This window comes from Copadichromis virginalis, linkage group LG23, assembly GCF_057382275.1.
Source record: "Copadichromis virginalis isolate Kocher_CV1m ecotype Utaka linkage group LG23, C_Virginalis_male_GT1.1, whole genome shotgun sequence".
Classification (NCBI taxonomy): Eukaryota; Metazoa; Chordata; class Actinopteri; order Cichliformes; family Cichlidae; genus Copadichromis; species Copadichromis virginalis.
In genome coordinates this window covers 11,335,046-11,352,448 of record NC_140639.1, presented here as the reverse complement: position 1 = coordinate 11,352,448, position 17,403 = coordinate 11,335,046, and the positions used below count along the sequence as shown (strand labels likewise).

General features: G+C 42.6%; 1 protein-coding gene across 1 annotated transcript; it reads left to right on the top strand.

The window, feature by feature from the left end:
• The first annotated feature begins 849 nt into the window (after nt 1-849).
• On the top strand, nt 850-17,014 carry sh3gl1b (SH3-domain GRB2-like 1b). The gene is made up of 9 exons (XM_085448167.1): nt 850-1,278; nt 7,037-7,105; nt 10,732-10,804; nt 10,889-11,032; nt 11,229-11,362; nt 11,557-11,715; nt 12,344-12,447; nt 12,548-12,681; nt 14,609-17,014. The coding sequence occupies exons 1-9, from the start codon at nt 1,234-1,236 to the stop codon at nt 14,800-14,802; spliced, it is 1,056 nt and encodes a 351-aa protein (XP_085304293.1). The 5' UTR covers nt 850-1,233; the 3' UTR covers nt 14,803-17,014.
• Nucleotides 17,015-17,403: the final 389 nt, after the last annotated feature.

The window sequence follows — 17,403 nt, the reverse complement described above, 5'->3', positions numbered from 1 at the left end:
TCCAACGCTTGGCTCCGGGTTACATTTCAGATCTCTTAGCCCGCATTAACCACTCGAACTCTGCGGCCTTCCGGTCAGATGATTTTACTGGTCCCACGCTCCCAAATAAAATCTAAAGGTGACAGTTTCTTCGCCGCCGCTCCCCCGAGACTCTGGAACAGACTTGCCTCCTATTTGGAAATCTTTAAATCAAACCTCCTTGTTTTCACAGGCTTCAGATCACTTTGAAATCGGCTGCTGGTCTATTCTGTCTTTGATGGATGATGGATGCATGTGTATATGTGTATTCATGTCCATGTGTGGTCCTGTGTGTGTGTATATGTATGTGCACATATATGCATGTATAGATGTAAAAAAAAAAAAAAATTTATCTCATTTATTTTAATTCTTTCTTTTATTTTGACTACATTGTCCCTCTGTTCAGCACTTTGGACAAGTAAAGCTGACTTGACTTGAATAGAATGCATCCCAGTACAAGCATGGAAATGTACAGCAAATCAGAAATACTTGTGTTTGAATCATAAACAAGTGCACTGTCTAAATTTAATATAATAATAAATGTTTTTGAGATTTGGTAGTAGCGTTGTAAACTTACTGCTTATCAGACACATTATTTTTTCCTCATTTGGTTTTATAAATATTTTATATCCCACTGAATGTAAAATTCTTCAGAGCGTCTTTAGTACATTTTGAAACTCCTGGTTTATTTCCTAATCTCAGGTTCTACCACGAGGAAATTGTAGTTTTTAGACATAAATATATAGAATTTACTTAAAATTGTGTGTATGTGATCAAATTACACCCGACCAGAGCACTAGCAGCCTGCGTTTTCCTGTTCCATCCAGCAGGGGGCAGTGTTCGCCAACAAAACATCCGCACTCTCGGAAACTGATTATTTCTTTGAAAAAGAGCCGTGCTGCTTTGGCGTTCTGTGTAAGGCGGGCTGGCAGTATTGAGTCACAACGTTTGTGGGTTTTCTCAGCTCGGAGAGTGCTGATCCCGCTGTCTGTGGCTCCGTGGGCCCCGTTATCTGCCGTGACAGCGCGAAGAGTCTCTCGACGTGGACGTGGTCAGTTGGCGTGTCCCGACTTGGAGTGACGGCTGTGCGGTCCTATGATTTTCCCGACACGCTCTTCGCATTGGCCCATTTTCTGAAAAACTATATCGCCAACTTCACGTATACCGCAACCTTTTTCACCTCGGTTGGAAGCTGAAGACAAGACGGGCTTCAAGATGTCTGTAGCGGGCTTGAAGAAGCAGTTTTACAAAGCCAGCCAGGTTTGCAAAACTTTTCTTGCCGTTAGCGGCTAGCCTCGTTAGCATGTGCTAACGGTTTGCGGTGAGCTAATGTTTGTAAGAGTTTGTTGTGTTAGTTTGTGGTGACAGCAGCAGACTGTCCGTGTCAGCGTGAACTGTTTCTGTGGGTTTAACACTTAGCTTGTGTCTGTCTACTTTTATTAAACCATCCTAACTAACTAACTTTGGCCGATGTGAGGTTAACTGTAAGACCGCTTGCATGGTCCGCAGGTATCACAGACTCTCAGGGAGTCTGTCTTCTGTAGCTTCTGACTCGGTATCCTGTGGTAAACATTAGCTGTGCCGCAGGGACTCTCCGGGTGAGTCAGAGCTCTCACTTAAAACAAAAGTGTTGGAACTCAGTCCGAGTTTGCAGAATGCACTGAAACCACTTCATCTCCATCGGTGTAACCTGCAGAACGTCTGCTTTCAGCACAGCTGTCTCTTTTCCAGCGGTGATTTTTAGGCTGGGCTCGGATCGGTATTTAGGGCAGCTGAGAGGAGTAAAAAACACAGCACTACATACCACTGTGATAAAAATGCCCCTACTCGCACTAGAAATGTAAAAGTCATGATTCTGGCGTCTGAGCCTCGGTGTGAATGTTTTTAATTTAGGCCATCTCTCAGTGATGGGAGGGGACGGTTTGAGAGGGTTTTTTGGAGGCGCTTTTCTTCCTACCCTGCTGATCTAAGCAGGAAAGACATTTGGGTTCTGCCCCAGCTTCCTGTCAGGAACAGACACAGATCCCTGTTGGTTTGCGTTTAACGGGGAAAATAAGATGATTTAGAAGCTTCGTGTCGAGGTTAGCAGCTCTTACTCTACTGAAAATCATCAGGAGAAGAGATTAAGTGGATTGGTGCGTTAGCAAGTGACCCCAGAAATGAGGTGGAAAGAGTGCGCTTTCCCTTTATTTGACTGCATTGCAGCTGCTCCTGTTGCCAAAACTCCATGAGAGTCAATAACAGTCACATAGCTCAGATTTTCTACACTGGAGGCATGCAGGAAGTTGGCTGTGGAAATGATATCTGTGCCTCGCTCCTCTCATCTGCTTGTTTTTCTCTTTTAACGTCTCTCTTTCACTTGTACTTGTTTTACGAGATAAAATCTTCAAGCCTGGGATGTTCTCGTACAAATTCTGGGTGGGACGAGTTTTTAGTACTGAATGAATACTTAGATACTTAGAAAGCAAAGTACTTTCATGTGAGAGTAACTCTGAATACATCAGCCTTCACGTGATTTAATGGTTGACAAGAGGCAAATATCAGACACCTTTTGCATCGTTTATTTTGTTAGTTTAATAAAACAAAACTTGGCTGATTCTAGTGTGCAGTTAGGAGGAATTATGAGTGAGTAGTCATAGGAGAAAGTCTTGATATGCAGTGCTTATTATTATCTGTCATCTTAAAAATGTTTCTATAAAAACATTTTGTTGGACCACAGCGCAGGCTTAGAAACATCAGCCAACGTTATTCTTTTTAGCTCATGATACTGGGTATTAAGACGCTGCATTCAGAAAACGATTAGATTACTGGTGAAAGGAGATTACATTTTGATGCAGACTTCATCTGGGATTAAAACCATTTATAGGAGCGATATTTCATCTGCCGTATAATCCCAGAGCTGCTTTTTATCACTCAGAGTCAATTTTTGGTAAAGTGTGCCGGTGAAAGGATGCTGGCATTGGTGTTTAAATAAATAGACAGCGTCCTTTATTTTTGCCTGTGTGTGCATGATGTTCTTACTGCTGAAAGGCACAGAAAAGACTCCCTTCTACAGCTAGTCCATCTAAGAATTATTATCATTAGATAAACCATTGTTTTAATAGCGAATGTCTGTGACGTGAAGTAACAGAAACAACCATTCGCATCCTTTGTATTTGCTGGAGAAAACTTGAAAATGTGGGATAGCTGGTGGCTACTCGGGACAAGTCATAGTATATGACAAGGCCTCCCTTATACCTTCACTTTGATAGCAGGCTCATCTCTTAGCCATCATTTCATTCTGTGCCAAAATAAATTTCAAGTATAGTCGTACTTTAATGCTTACAAATAAAAAGAAACCGGAGTGTTCTTGGATGATTGGGTGGGATTTTTCCCACATTTGACTTGTTTTGTACAAAATTACATAAATGTGATTTGGATAAACGTGACTCGTGATGATGATATTATGAAATCATATTTTTGATAAGAGTTGAGCATTAAGTTGGGAATCACTGAGTAAGACTACTTTTAGCAGCTTCTGATTTTTGTACAAGTTTGACACCAGTGTGATAAAGTACTCTGATTCATCATCGGCTTAATTTGCTGCTTTAGTCAGCAGTACAGTCTTTGGAACAATAGATCGGGGGGTTTGAATCCTGACCAGGGCCAAAGGAGGAGAGAAGCCACTGACATCAAGCGTATTATCATGCATGAAGGGTTTCACCCTGAGACTGTACGCTAAGCAAAAGGCAGGAGGCCGAGGACAGAGTGTCAGAATGATTATCCAGGACAAGACAAAGATCCATGAGTACGTGAAACTTCAGGAAGATAGCCTCAAACGATCATGTGCTCAGCAGCCACATAAAGCTGGTTCAGACGGCCTGATGGCTTCAGGGCAGCTGCTGCAGAGTCTGGCTGCTACTGTCTCACATAAGCGACTTCTAAGTCAGAAGACGTTTGTTGGATGATTGAAGGCGGTCACTGCTTAAATAGGCCTCAGTAAGATCGGTAACCTGGCCATGCAGAGCTTCATATACAGCTGATACATAAGAAAGTGGCTCCCTCTTTCACAGCAAGTAGATCTGTTTGTATTTGATTTGGCAGTTTTACGCCGGATGCCCTTCGTGATGCTGGCCTCGAGAGATTTGTCTCCGTCTGAACTTGAACCTGGATTCTTTCTGCTTGCAGTTAGCCAATATGCAGCTGATTGTGATAAAGGTTTAAAATCTGAAATTCACTGGAAGCTAATTTAAGGAAGGAAGAGTGCCGTGCATCTGCCAGCTAGCTTCTGTTAGAGGACGTAAAGGCTCCTGATCAAGCCTGTTACCATGAGTATTATATCCGTGTTACCCACCAGCAGAGCCAGCAGGCTGTTGTATGCATTAGGTGTGAAATTATTAACCAGGTATAACCTGGAGGGAGCTGGAGTTTAAATTTTAAATAGAGAAGGATGTAAAAATAATTAAAAGCACAAACCTTAGAAGCTTTTTACTTAGAGTAAAAATGACGTAAGACATCATCCGACTTCTGACTTTTAACTCCATAACAGTTCGTTGTGTCTGAGTTTCAACTACCTGAGAATCATAACTTTTTTCCACCAACTGTCTCTTTAACTGCAAACCAGACTTTTGGGATTTGCCATCTTGATGTAATCTTAAGCCAAACAAGAGCTTGAACCTTGTGATAATGTGCAGGTATATAACTAACACCGAGTCATTGTGAAGAACATGATACGTTGCACAGGCTGATCCCTCTGTGTAGCACTGTGAGCTGTTTATACCAAAACCTAGCTGTGATAGGGTTTTTCTGTGGATGCTGTTTAGCTTCTTCTCTTTATGTTTGTGTGCATGTAAATAATGATGTTACACTCACAGTAAAGACGATGCTTGGATCAGGAGAAGAGCTGAGGTGTTGTTTAGTGGCCAATCAATGTTGCCAACAGAGCTGCAAAGGAATAAGATTTGGCGACGTAATAAAAATAGCCGAGTTCCCCATTATGAATTTAATTCTTTACTAAAGTAGGGCCGTGCAGTGCTGTGTAGGTCCTGAGTTGAGGCTGTATCTATACTTGTGACCTCAGAGTCCCTGGTCATGTGATCTCTGCATACAGAAGTAAAGCCTGAGGATACCAGACTGCTGTTAGAGCTACAGCTGAGATGCGGACGTGTTGCAGTGGTTATTCTGTGTGTGTTGAAACCTGATAACCTCAGTGAAACAGATGAAAGACAAAGTTTGTCATGGACACGAGGAAGTTTCTGTGATTCCAGTTATCACATAAAGATTACAAACAGCAGTTTTGAGTCATGTAGGAAATGACTTCAAACAGCTGCTGATGGTTTCATGACCAGCTTAGGGAAGAGCAGGTTGCTGTGTGCAGTGTTTTTCATCTATCCCCGGGGCGATCGTGGCTCAAGAGTTGGGAGTTCGCCTTGTAATCGGAAGGTTGCCGGTTCGAGCCCCAGCTTGGACAGTCTCGGTCGTTGTGTCCTTGGGCAAGACACTTCACCTGGTGGCGCCAGTGTCCGGCAGCCTCGCCTCTGTCAGTGCGCCCCAGGGTGGCTGTGGCTACAATGTAGCTTACCATCACCAGTGTGTGAATGTGTGTGTGAATGGGTGGATGACTGGATATGTAAAGCGCTTTGGGGTCCTTAGGGACTAGAAAAGCGCTATATAAATACAGGCCATTTACCATTTACCCCCGCTAAAACCAGCCAGAGTGTTTCCAGCTGAGGCAGACTGTCTCCCGCTGGGTGCTACATGTGGGAGGGTCACTGTGGACAGTGTCCCGACCAGAGTTCATGTGCCAAAGAGGCTTAAGGTCAGGAACACTGTATGTCTCTGAGTAGATCACCGTGGGAAAGGGTTGACTGATCAGCCTTTAATGGAGTGAGGGCTGTTTTAATAATATACATGGATACATAGCATAGACTGGATCCACTGTGTGCATATGGGTCTTTAGCGTTATCATCTACTGTACCTTATCAAAAAGGTTTAAAAGATATTTCTGAAATGTCAGCAGACTGCACGGACGCCGGCTATGAAGGCCTCATGACTCATTACCTTAATTATCCTGCTGACCTTTTGTACTTAATCCACTCCCTAAAAGGGTGCTCTGAGTTGGGGGGTGGCTGAAAATGAGATCCAGGTCATACATGTGTAGCTAAAATCACGTATTCTTTGCTTGTGATGTTTCCTGTGTTTCATTAACTGTGCAGACGGTATAAATGTCTCCCTCTGTTATTACTGCATGGTGAAATATTTAACAATTAACAGAGAGCTTGTTGCAGCTTTCCTCAGAACTTCAGCAAACAAGAGCAAAGCAGATTCTTCACATCCAGGTTTTATTGCTCTCACAGTTTTATTGCTGTTGACTGGAATCATAGCAGAACCACAAACGGAGCACAAATTAGTCATTGTGGCTGGCTTTCGTCTTTGCACAACAGGGCTTCCGGGTGATATTAGGCCTCGTTTTGCTCCCTGTTCGTTTGAAAAGCTTCAATATGGTATCATGTAGCCTGTGAGTTATTATCTTGAAGTCGCTCCAGCGCAGACTCATTAAAGAGACAGAATTAGCACTTTCGTTGAATTCAGCCTCCTCAGAAATGTAGATTATTAGAAAACAGAATGTACAGCAGTACTTGCACAGTAACGTTGTTCCTTCATTTCTTAGCATGATCAGAGGCCACAGGCAAAAATCCAAGTGAGCTCTCTAAGATAGTTGCATGCTGTCAACATCAACAAGATCTACTTTGAAATAGCATAACATTGCATTTTTCATGCATTTGTGAGATTTCTGTGGTATTACTGCAAGCTTCTCTGTTGTTCTGAGTCACCCGAGGTTAAGGTTAGGACCGGGCATATAGCACGCCATGCTAGCGGGCACCGACCCGTCTTCCTGGGTGTATGATCACAGAGCAGGCAGTGATAAATTAAAGATGTGCTTCAGCTTGTTTATCTTCTCAAATGAAAACCTCATGAGCAACATTAATGAATTTGCGCTCTTGTTTTCTCAATCCTCTCCCTCCCTTCCTCCCTCTAGATGGTGAGTGAGAAAGTTGGAGGTGCAGAAGGAACCAAACTAGATGATGACTTCAGAGACTTGGAACGGGTAAGAGAGCCATCCTTGTGTAGTCTAACAGAGAAACATGCTGAAGCTGAAGGCCTGTGTGGTTTCACCGAGTACACAGGCAGCATTATTGTGTTATTTTTGTTTGACTTGAATTTACATCCCATGGAAAGCGTTATGTGATCCTATCATACAGGGTCAACAGTTTATCTGCTATATGTTGCACACATCTCAGAAAAAAGAAAAAGTAAAAGTAAATCCTTATAAACAGATCCTGATTGAGAACCGGCGCTGAAAAATACCATTTGGACCCACTTTAGGCACAAATGGCAAAGAAATGTCACTGGTGGAAGCTTCCCAGGTTTTCTGATGTCCTTGGGTTTCAAACTGTTGTGCAGACAAAACAAGTGAAAGACGTCTCTTTGGGAATGTTTTTTAACCTTTATCTGAAATGTTTCAGGGCAAAACTTTCATCATGAATAAATCCAGTGGAAAGTGCATAGAGCAGCATGTGTAGATGCATCTCAGTACGATATAATATACCGATCAAACTTTTTCCAGTTCTGAGATACCTTTACTTGCAGTATCTGACAAACCCATCTCATACCAGTGCTAAATTAATAAAGTGTAACTGTGGAAGAGCCTGGGAGTCATTCGTTTATCCATGACCTTTAAACACAGTTTTCCTGTGAGTGTTTTAAACTAGCGTGACATGAACACACAGTGAAGGTTGTTGCTGTAGCTGGAGTGAATTTCTTTTTCTCTTTTTTGCATATTTATCCCACTGACATGTTTCAGATCATCAAACTAATTTTAATATTAGACAAAAATAACTTGAGTAAATACAAAATGCAGTTTTTAGATGATTATTTCCCTTTCTCATACAGGTCGCCTGGACTTATTCAGTAATTTTGGCTGTAAAATTACAAAATAATAAAAAATTTTCTGAAACTGTTTGAATTTTGTCTGGAGCACAAACTGTAACTGAGTTACATTATTTAAGGTTATCTAAAGAGGGCTTATAAAATGTGCCCGTTGCAGGGCTAGTAATGTTTTTAAATGGTTAAGGGGAAAAAAACATCCAGAACACGTGGGAATAAAAATCATAAATTAACTTTGTTAACCACATTTCTCAATTCTAAATTTAATTTCACTGCCACACCCAGGCCTGATCACTGTCGGACCTGTTGAATCACTTAAATAGAAGCTGTCTGACAAAGTGAAGTCAGGCTAAAGGATCTAAAGAAACAGCCGAGAAACAAAGTCACTGACATCCATCAGTCTGGAAAAGTTTAGAGACATTTCTGAGGCTCTGGGACTCCAGTGAACCAGAGAGATCCATTATTCACACATGGAGAAACTGGGAAAGGTGCTGAACCTTCACAGGAGTGACCGGCCTACCAAAATTCACCCAGGAGGTCACAGAAGAACTAGAACAACTCGGGCAGCAGGACCATGACAAGTCCACCTCTGATTGGCTCAGAAAGGCTAAATAAATGTTTTGGAGTGTCCGAGTCAAAGTCTGGACTTAAATCAGACTGTACTGCTTCAGCGTAGAGCTGGGCGATAGAACGATAACGATATGTATCGCGATATAACTTTTACTCGATAGAGAAATTAAGCTATCGCGATAGACCTCGCCGCTCTTGTCCTCTTAAAAAAAAAAGAAAAAAAAAAAAAAAAAAAAAAAAAAAGATCAGCCAATCCAAATTCAGTAGCGCAGAGCTGAACCAATCACAGCCGCAGCGTCACGTCGCGTGACTTGTTACGTACAGCACAAGTGCCAAGCCGCACGTGTGTTTGTTTGGGAAGCAGCCAGCAGGTAATGGAGCCAGCGCATAATGGAGGAAATGAGTGTGCCGACTAGAAAAATCAACCGAGCGTGACCGAAGAGAAAACAGACGATGGTTCCAATGCCGGAGAGATTGTCGAACGGAAGAGCCAAAGAAGTTCCGTAGTGTGAAGGTATTTCGGCTATTTCAAGTCTGACAAAAAACAGAGTAGCGTGCACTGTAAATTGTGCCGAAAGCAAGTCTGGAAATACAATGAACTGGTGCATGCGTCACACTGTGCGCCGCGTTATTGTTTCGGTGAAATGAATTTCTACAATACTGTTAATTCTACTCTCTGCAGTGTTTAAATGCTTACATATACACACAGTTACTGTCCCTCCACACATACGACTCGGTTCTGCTTCTATGCCGCAGCTTTGTTTACTTTTTCCCACCGAGGCTTCTAGACTTCTGATTGGCCAACATTTCTGCACGGTTAGGAATCTAGCGCCACCTGCTGCTTTGGCATGTTCATAGCAGCGTTTTCCTTCATTTCTGCCTTTATGTGTGGACGGGATTATTTTTTAAAACGAAAACGGAAAATCTCCGTTTTCAAAAATACCCGTGTACGTGTGGACGTAGCCTCAGTCTCTGACTGGAAGCGCTAATTCGTCATTCGGCTTTTGTCAGACTAAAGTAACTGTTAAAACTGTTTGAAAAGCTCAGCTATACAACAAGGAGAGATTGAGAATTTCCTTTTAGTTCTCAGTTTATTTGATATTGACAAAAGTTAGTCAGTTTTGTCTGTTCTTCTGTAAAACAAACTAAGATTTATTTTTAGAATTAATATTTTGTTTCTAAGTGGAATTGACAATTTAGTCTGTTTCATTTGTTCTATTTTGAAACTTAAACGCTTTAGCGGCTGCCTTTTGTGTAGTTTGCAATATTTGCCTTTATTTATCTGAAAAAGTCTCATGTTCCTTAAGTACATCTACCCTATTGAACTTATTATGGGAAATAAATATTTAAAAACAAGCTGCTGATTATTTCACATTTTACTTGTGAGCAACGGCACATTTAAATCTTACAAATATAGTTATTTGGCTTATATCGTGATAGATATCGTTATCGCCTGAAATGAAAAAAACATATCGTGATATGAAAAAATCTCATATCGCCCAGCTCTACTTCAGCGGGACCTTAAACAGGCGTTCATGCTGGAAAACCCTCCAATGTGTCTGAATTAAAGCATTTCTGCAAAGAAGAGTGGGCTAAAGTTCCTCCACAGTGACGTGAAAGACGCACTGAAGGCATCACAAATGCCTGGTGGTGGAATAGCCAGTTATCAGGTTTAGGGGCTGTTACTTTTGCACAAAGGACAGGTAGGTTTACATAACCTTTTTCTCTTAATAAATGAAATTATCCTTTAAAAACTGCATTTTATATTTGCTTGAGTTATCTTTGTCTAATATCAAAATTTGTTTGATCTGAAACATGTAAGTGTGACAAACGTGGAAAAACCAAGGTAATAAAGGAAGGGCCAAATACATTTCCACGGTACTGTACTTCCAAAGTTGTTTGGCTTTACTGTTAGCTTCCTGCGTGCTACGTTAGGTGTCACAGTGAACTGATAGATGCGTGCTGGATGGACTACACACGGCTGAGCGGTTTGGATCTGCCCTGGGCAGCTTGGTGTCTTATCCAGGCTTTCCAGTCGGGATTCATTGGCCGTATATTGGATTTATGCAAACTTATAATATTTATCTTGTTACTGTGACAAAAGTCTGTTTGAAAACACGAACAAATTAGCACACCTACTCTTTCTCTCTGTGCTGTTTAAGTTCTCTGACCTGGGGCTCTGATGCAAATGTATGACGAGAGTGTGTGTTTCTGCAGAAAGTGGACGTGACCAGTAAAGCAGTGGTAGAGGTGATCTCCAAAACATCAGAGTACCTTCAGCCCAACCCAGGTGAGGAGAAGACCGGTTTCCCTGCAGCTGCTTAGATTATTTAAACTCTGGTTAGTTTCACCTCCATTTCCTTTATTTTCACAGCATCGCGAGCCAAACTGTCCATGCTGAACACCATGTCCAAGATTCGCGGTCAGGTGAACAACCCGGGCTATCCTCAGGCTGAAGGGCTGCTGGGAGAGTGCATGGCCAAGTACGGGCGGGAGCTTGGAGAGGACACTAACTTTGGTAAGATGTGTGTCTGTATTCTGGTTTACTGTCATATTTTCATGTCAGAGCAGCACTTCTGTGAGTCATTAGTGGTTTTGATGTGTGTGGTTGTGGTGCTTTTGGGTGTGATAAATTTAAGCTTACCCAGAGTGTGCTGAAACGCTTCGGCTCTAAAGTCACATCTCCGCTTTCAATGTCTCTGTGTGTGGTTAAGGTGGCGCTCTGGTCGATGTAGGAGAGGCCATGAAGAGGCTGGCTGAAGTCAAAGACTCTCTAGACATTGATGTCAAACAGAACTTTATTGATCCACTGCAAGGGCTTTGTGACAAGGACCTGAGAGAAATCCAGGTATCATACACTGGAAATGTCTTTTATTAAATATCTTCTTCAAGTTTGAAGAAGCAGCACGATTGCTGTTTCTGTAAAATATTCAATGAAATACCTAAAGCGTCCATCTGAAACTCCTGACTGCTAACGTTAGCATTTTAAATGACAAAAGTCAGTGGGGCCAGTTTCATAACTAAACAGTACATTTTCTGCAGCACTATCTGAAGAAACTGGAAGGGCGTCGCCTGGACTACGACTACAAGAAAAAGCGTCAGGGAAAGATCCCAGACGAAGAGGTTCGACAGGCTCTGGAGAAGTTTCACGAGTCAAAGGAAGTGGCTGAGATGAGCATGTACAACCTGCTGGAGACTGACGTAAGGATTTATTAAACGTGTTTGGCACGTGAGCTTAAGCCTGATCCTTAATCCTGTTCCTGAATCCACTTATTTCTGTCTCTAATAGAGACATGTTTCAAAAATATAACTGTGGACATTTTCAGCCTGGTGGTTCTTTAGATCTGATGCTGATATTACTGTATTATACAAAACTGTAGTGCTCCGTGACCTGGTCAAATACAACCCACCCACAGAACAAACACGCGTTCCAGTAGCTGGACCTGTAAAAACTGATAAAGCACAGCCATTCAGCGCAACACTGAAGACAGCCTGCTAACGCCTGCAGTTTATCAGTCACGACTTTTGATCCCTTTATGGTTCAGTACTTCTTATTCATAATAATCAAACTAATAATGCATCACTGCAAGATAAGGATTCATTTTAGTAATGAAGGCTGGTCGACGGGGATGAGTAGGCTACTTGGGATGAAGTCTGCCAGTTTCATATTTCCTTGTTATTTCTCTGGTGTCCTCCGATCTGTGGCGTGCGTCTGTAATTTTGGACGTTGGAAACTAGCAGTTGGTGGAAAGTTGAATTGTTTCACAGTAAAAATCAGTTCATAATAAACAAAAGAGGTGAAACTCAAAGATGAACTCTGTGTGTGTAGATCGAGCAGGTGAGCCAGCTGTCGTCTCTGGTGGAGTCCCAGCTGCAGTACCACAGACAGGCCGTGCAGGTGTTGGAGGAGCTTTCAGGCAAACTCGGAGACAGGTGCAGTAATGAAACCCGATGATTTAGCGCAGCTGTGCAGGTTTCTGCGTATGTCTTTCAACGTGCTGTGGAAGATGCATTTGTTCATGTTTTTGAACAGGATGAATGAAGCTCAGTCTCGAACAAGACGTGAATACACACCCAAACCCAAACCCGTGTTTGACTTTGGAGACAACAACCATTCAAATGGAGGCTACTCGACCCCCATGGCTCCTCCCCCGTCACGCATCTCGGGTAAGAAACCTTTTAAGAGGACTTAAAAAAAGGTTCAGTGTGAACAAGTTGCCATGTTACAGTGAACAGAGTAACAAAAGATGGCATCTTGGCAAAAGAAAAAGCAGTACTGTCTATTGTTTTGTGTTCATGCTTCCAGCTACAAAGCTGCATTAAAGCACCAAAAATGAGCCGCCCCGGCAGAATTTTAACAGCTAACCCTGCATCTGTTTGTGCCGACACAGCAGATGGGCTAAACCGAAGCAGTGTGCCCGAATAAACTTCAGTCCTTTCAAATCTGACACAAAGTCAACTGAAAGTTCTTGGCATTGCCAACAGGATTGCTCAACAAACAAGCGCCACTGAGTCCAGTGAGCATCTCCGTTTGTCTGCTGTGTGAGTGAGGTTTTTTAAAAAATGATGGCACTGAGTTGGTGTGTGTGTGTGTGTGTGTGTGTCATCTTTCCGGCCTTTCTCCAACCGACCTTGTTCCTCTTCCTTGTGACATCATCAGAGGCGACTTTTCACTTGACCAGGCCACAAGGATTGTGTGAGTCACCGGTTATGTGTGTGGTGCTGTTTCTCAATTGTTTTAAACTGGTGTGTGTGCGTTTGCGCTCACTTCTGGGGTGAAATGTAGGAAGTGGACCAAAAGCTGCTTTTCATTGGTTTAACAGATAGTGGTTTATGCATAAAACTGCAGCGAGTATGTGGTTTTGTTTAAAATGACTGACTTCCTGAACCTGCAAATGTTTTTTTTTTTTTTGCTGTATCTGTATTGTAATGACATTTCAGTTAGGTTTTAGAGGTGAACACAGAAGCACGAGTACACGTAAACCTTCAAACATGTAACCCAGATACAGACACTTTGGTCTCTGCATGGAAAAACTACATCATAACTGGTTTGTAAAACTATAGTTATGTTGGCCCTCGTTCGTTGTATGTGATATTTAATTTGTGCACAGCGAAGCGTCCTGTTTCCATGTTTTAATTTGCATGTCATGGAAGCATAAAACACAAATAACTGACAGGGTTTGTTGTGGCCCTGAAAAGGCCTGTGGGTGTGGCTTTGACTGTTTATGTGTGACCTTTTTAATAAATAATAATGTCTGTCCCCATGTAACTTAACCAGTTAACATTACAGGACAACACATCTGATTGAATGAAGGATTGTTTTCATTTGTGAATCGGTACTAAATCAGCCGTGTTCGGCACAGTTTTAGAGTCTCAGCAGTGTGTTCAGTGTTAGATATTTTTTTTTGCAACTTTTTTTTTGACATTTGTCTTCATTTACTCTTGTTTTTTTTCCATTCATCATTGTTTTGCACAGTGCAGCGAGCATCATTTATCATCTGTGTGTCCGTGTGTGAACGCTTTACTGTAAACACGTGAGCTCAGATAGTTGTGAAAGAATTTCATGCTTGAATCACAAAAAGAAAAAAGTATGACGGTGAAGGAGAGTTCATCTGATCTGATTCTCTAGATATCAGCACCTGTGTTTTGGGTTGTAAATATAAGAAGCAGTTGGTCCTTTTCCATTTATAGTTTGTGTTGCTGCTCTTGTAAACAGATGAAGACCAGAGAATGGCTGACCAAATCTTTTCCCATCTCTAGCCGTCCCAGCAGTCTGCGGGTTGAGCCAGATACAATGAGAAAATTGTGTGGCAGAGAAAAAGCCCAGTTTGTCTGTGCATGGAGCCTCCTCGCTGCTGCTGATCTCAGTGAGGTCACAGAGAGCGAGAGGGAGGATCTGGTCTTGGAAAGCTGCTGTCAGAGGAAGTTCTTTATGCTTTAGTCTGTTCAGAACGTCTCGTGAGCACCGTTTCCTAATGTTATACTGATGTTTGATGTGACTTGCTTTTCCTGGAACTGACAGTCTGTGACCTTTAACCTTTTCAAATATCCTGCCGTCTTCCTCATCTCTGCTCTGTTTACTGGTCGTTTTCAGCCCCGGAACAGCCGAGCTGCAAGGCGCTGTATGACTTTGAGCCCGAGAACGACGGAGAGCTGGGCTTCCGCGAGGGCGACGTCATCACCCTGACCAATCAGATCGACGAGAACTGGTACGAGGGCACGCTGAACGGCCAGTCGGGATTCTTCCCCCTGAACTACGTCGAGGTCCTCGTGCCGTTGCCACACTAATGCAAAGAGAGGGAGCTAGGAGGAGACTGATGTAAAGGAGGAGGGGAGAGAAGGTAGAATGAGAAGAGAGCGAAGTGGAGGGATGGTCCGCAGAGGTTTCATTTTTCACCTTCGGCTCCAACGTCATCATCACAGAGCACTTTTTGGTCACCTGGAGTCCCGAAGAACTACCCGACCAGAATATCAGCGTTTCACATGGAGTTGTCCAACAGCAAGAAGCGTATCGAGGACTAACTGATGAAACAATTTGTAAGGATTTCTAACAACAAATTAATAATGTAGAAAAAATTAATGTGGGTAATTGGAGCGGTCGGGGTGACTCTTTCATATCGTTTTCTTGTATTTTCAGTCTGTTTAAAACTCAGGTTGGTCACCAGATTAAGAGGGATGGGGTGGGGGTCATGCGTAACTTGGCTGAACATTTTCCTCATTTCAAAGTGAAAACTGCTGGTTTTCACTTCAGCTGTGGACTGGTTTGTGCCTGGTGATGCCACCTGCTGGCATGACTGAGAATTAGTAAACTGAGATGGAACCACACACAACTAGCTGTATTAAAAAAAAATACTGCTTTGATATTTTAATGATAAACTTGAGCCAAATTCTTCTCAGATTTTGAACATTTTCAGGTTTCCCCTGTTGCGTAACGACCTGTTTGTTTTATCCCTGTCAGGCTGTGCAGCAGCACTCACGCTTACTCCGTTCTAGTCTTTGATCGGTGTCCACTCAGCTGACTTTGGTATCTTAGTAAAGTTCAGCTGGTAACGTGTGAGAGGATATTGCAACTGCACCTTTGTCCTCAAATGAGATTGATGTGTGTGACGGACATCTCCGGCGTCACACAGACCCGAAGGTTGCGCGTGTCCGATGTGTGGAAGAGCAGAGCGGTGTGTTCTGCTGAGGAGATGATGCAGGAGACTTTATAAAATGCAATAGAAACATATCGCTCGGCGTGCCTGTTTGTTTAATGATTCTGTACAACAGCCATACTTTATAACATTTCTGGCCTGTTTGTTAAGTATGTTAACCTTTTCTCAGCCTTTCGGCCCACTTTAGACACCCGTCGGCTACACGCAGAGACAACGCTGCTGGCAGCGTCCATCTCTCTGTCACGCCAACGTCGTCTTAGCTCAGAAACGTCCTCGTGCCCGTCTTTCTGACGCCTCACGGGCTCTGATTCACGTGATTGGTTAGTGTGTTTAGGGCGGATGGAGGCAGACTGTGTAGACAAGGCTGGCTTCTTGTTCTGGATTTGGCCTCGGTGCACACCTGTGGGTGGAGTCTAATCCAATACACCCTGTACAGTCTGAGGGAACAACGTGGAAGTAAAAGGGAACTATTGAGGGAAATGTGCATGTAAGCGGTTGTCCGTTTGGATTATTTTGGAGAACCTTTGTTAGCAAACCTTTCTCTTCAGTGCGTCTGATTTCAGATGCTGAATGTTGAATACACTGTGCAGTTTCTTCTTTTTGGTCCATCACTCCATGCTGCCAAACACCAACTCCTGTCTAACCTGTTTACATCTTTGACCCTTCTGCACTTGGACGCTCACATGAGGTTCGGGGTGAATGTGAGCAGAGGTGTGCTGTCTGGGTCTCACTGTTATCAGAGCCAAGTCTTTGTTTTAGTGCCTTTGGAAAAGAGAGGGGGAGTATCCCAGCTTACACAGCAACCAAAACCTAACGACTTACGATGGTCACAATGTCTTACTGCGTTTTCTCATCGTCGTCACCTTCCCGTGTAAAGGGGACATGCACTTGTGCATATTTCTGCACATTTTGATGACACTACATGCAGTTTCCTGGATATCTTGATGTGACATTTGTCAGCAGGCCACCAAAGGAAACTGTCTCTTTCTCAGAGATTTTAATCCCGTTTCAACATTTCTCACCGATCACTCATCGTAAAGGGTTGCATCTTTGTTTCATCGGTCTTAAATGCTCTTTTCACTGTTAAATCCTTCTGACTCTCTATAGTATTATTTTTTTTTATATATACAAGACCTAAAAACCTTTAAATTAATCTCTGCATGTAGTCCTATATTACACCTAGTACGTGTATATCTTAGATTTAAGTTGCTTTTTACTTTTGGTATGAATACAGAATTTAACGACAATATTGTGTCTTGTATTATCACAGTATTTGTACATGCTTCTGTCCTGTCCCCTCATTTCCCTGTTCTTAAAATAAATAAATAAATACAGTTTTAAATGAAGCCGTTGTTTGTAGTGAGGTGTCAAATTATGGCTTTAATGTTGGATTTTATATGGAAAACGCACACAAAAGGGTGCATCACTCGAGTGTGTGTGTGTGTGTGTGTGTGTGTGTGTTCACACTGCTCAAAAAGAATTATGAGAACTTTGAATCATCAGAGTGAAGCGAGCATAAAGCACTGAACCTACTCCGGTGCAGGTGTGGCCACAGACCCTTGTTTATCCCTCCTGACTCATTTTTCCGTAGTTTCACTTTTCCTTAGTGACCTCGTCTCCTCTGGTAGGAGCCTATAGTACCTGCGCAACCATCCAGCTCTACCAGGATGAAGCATTCATGGTTGGAGATATCAGGAGATGGGCAGTCTAAGGAGCTCGGAAAGAAAAGCGACTG

Excerpts from the sequence above, each read along its gene's own strand:
- sh3gl1b (XM_085448167.1), top strand. The coding sequence starts at position 1,234 with ATGTCTGTAGCGGGCTTGAAGAAGCAGTTTTACAAAGCCAGCCAG. Across the intron at positions 10,805-10,888 it reads GTACCTTCAGCCCAACCCAG|CATCGCGAGCCAAACTGTCC; the intron begins GTGAGGAGAAGA and ends TTATTTTCACAG. Across the intron at positions 12,682-14,608 it reads TCCCCCGTCACGCATCTCGG|CCCCGGAACAGCCGAGCTGC; the intron begins GTAAGAAACCTT and ends GGTCGTTTTCAG.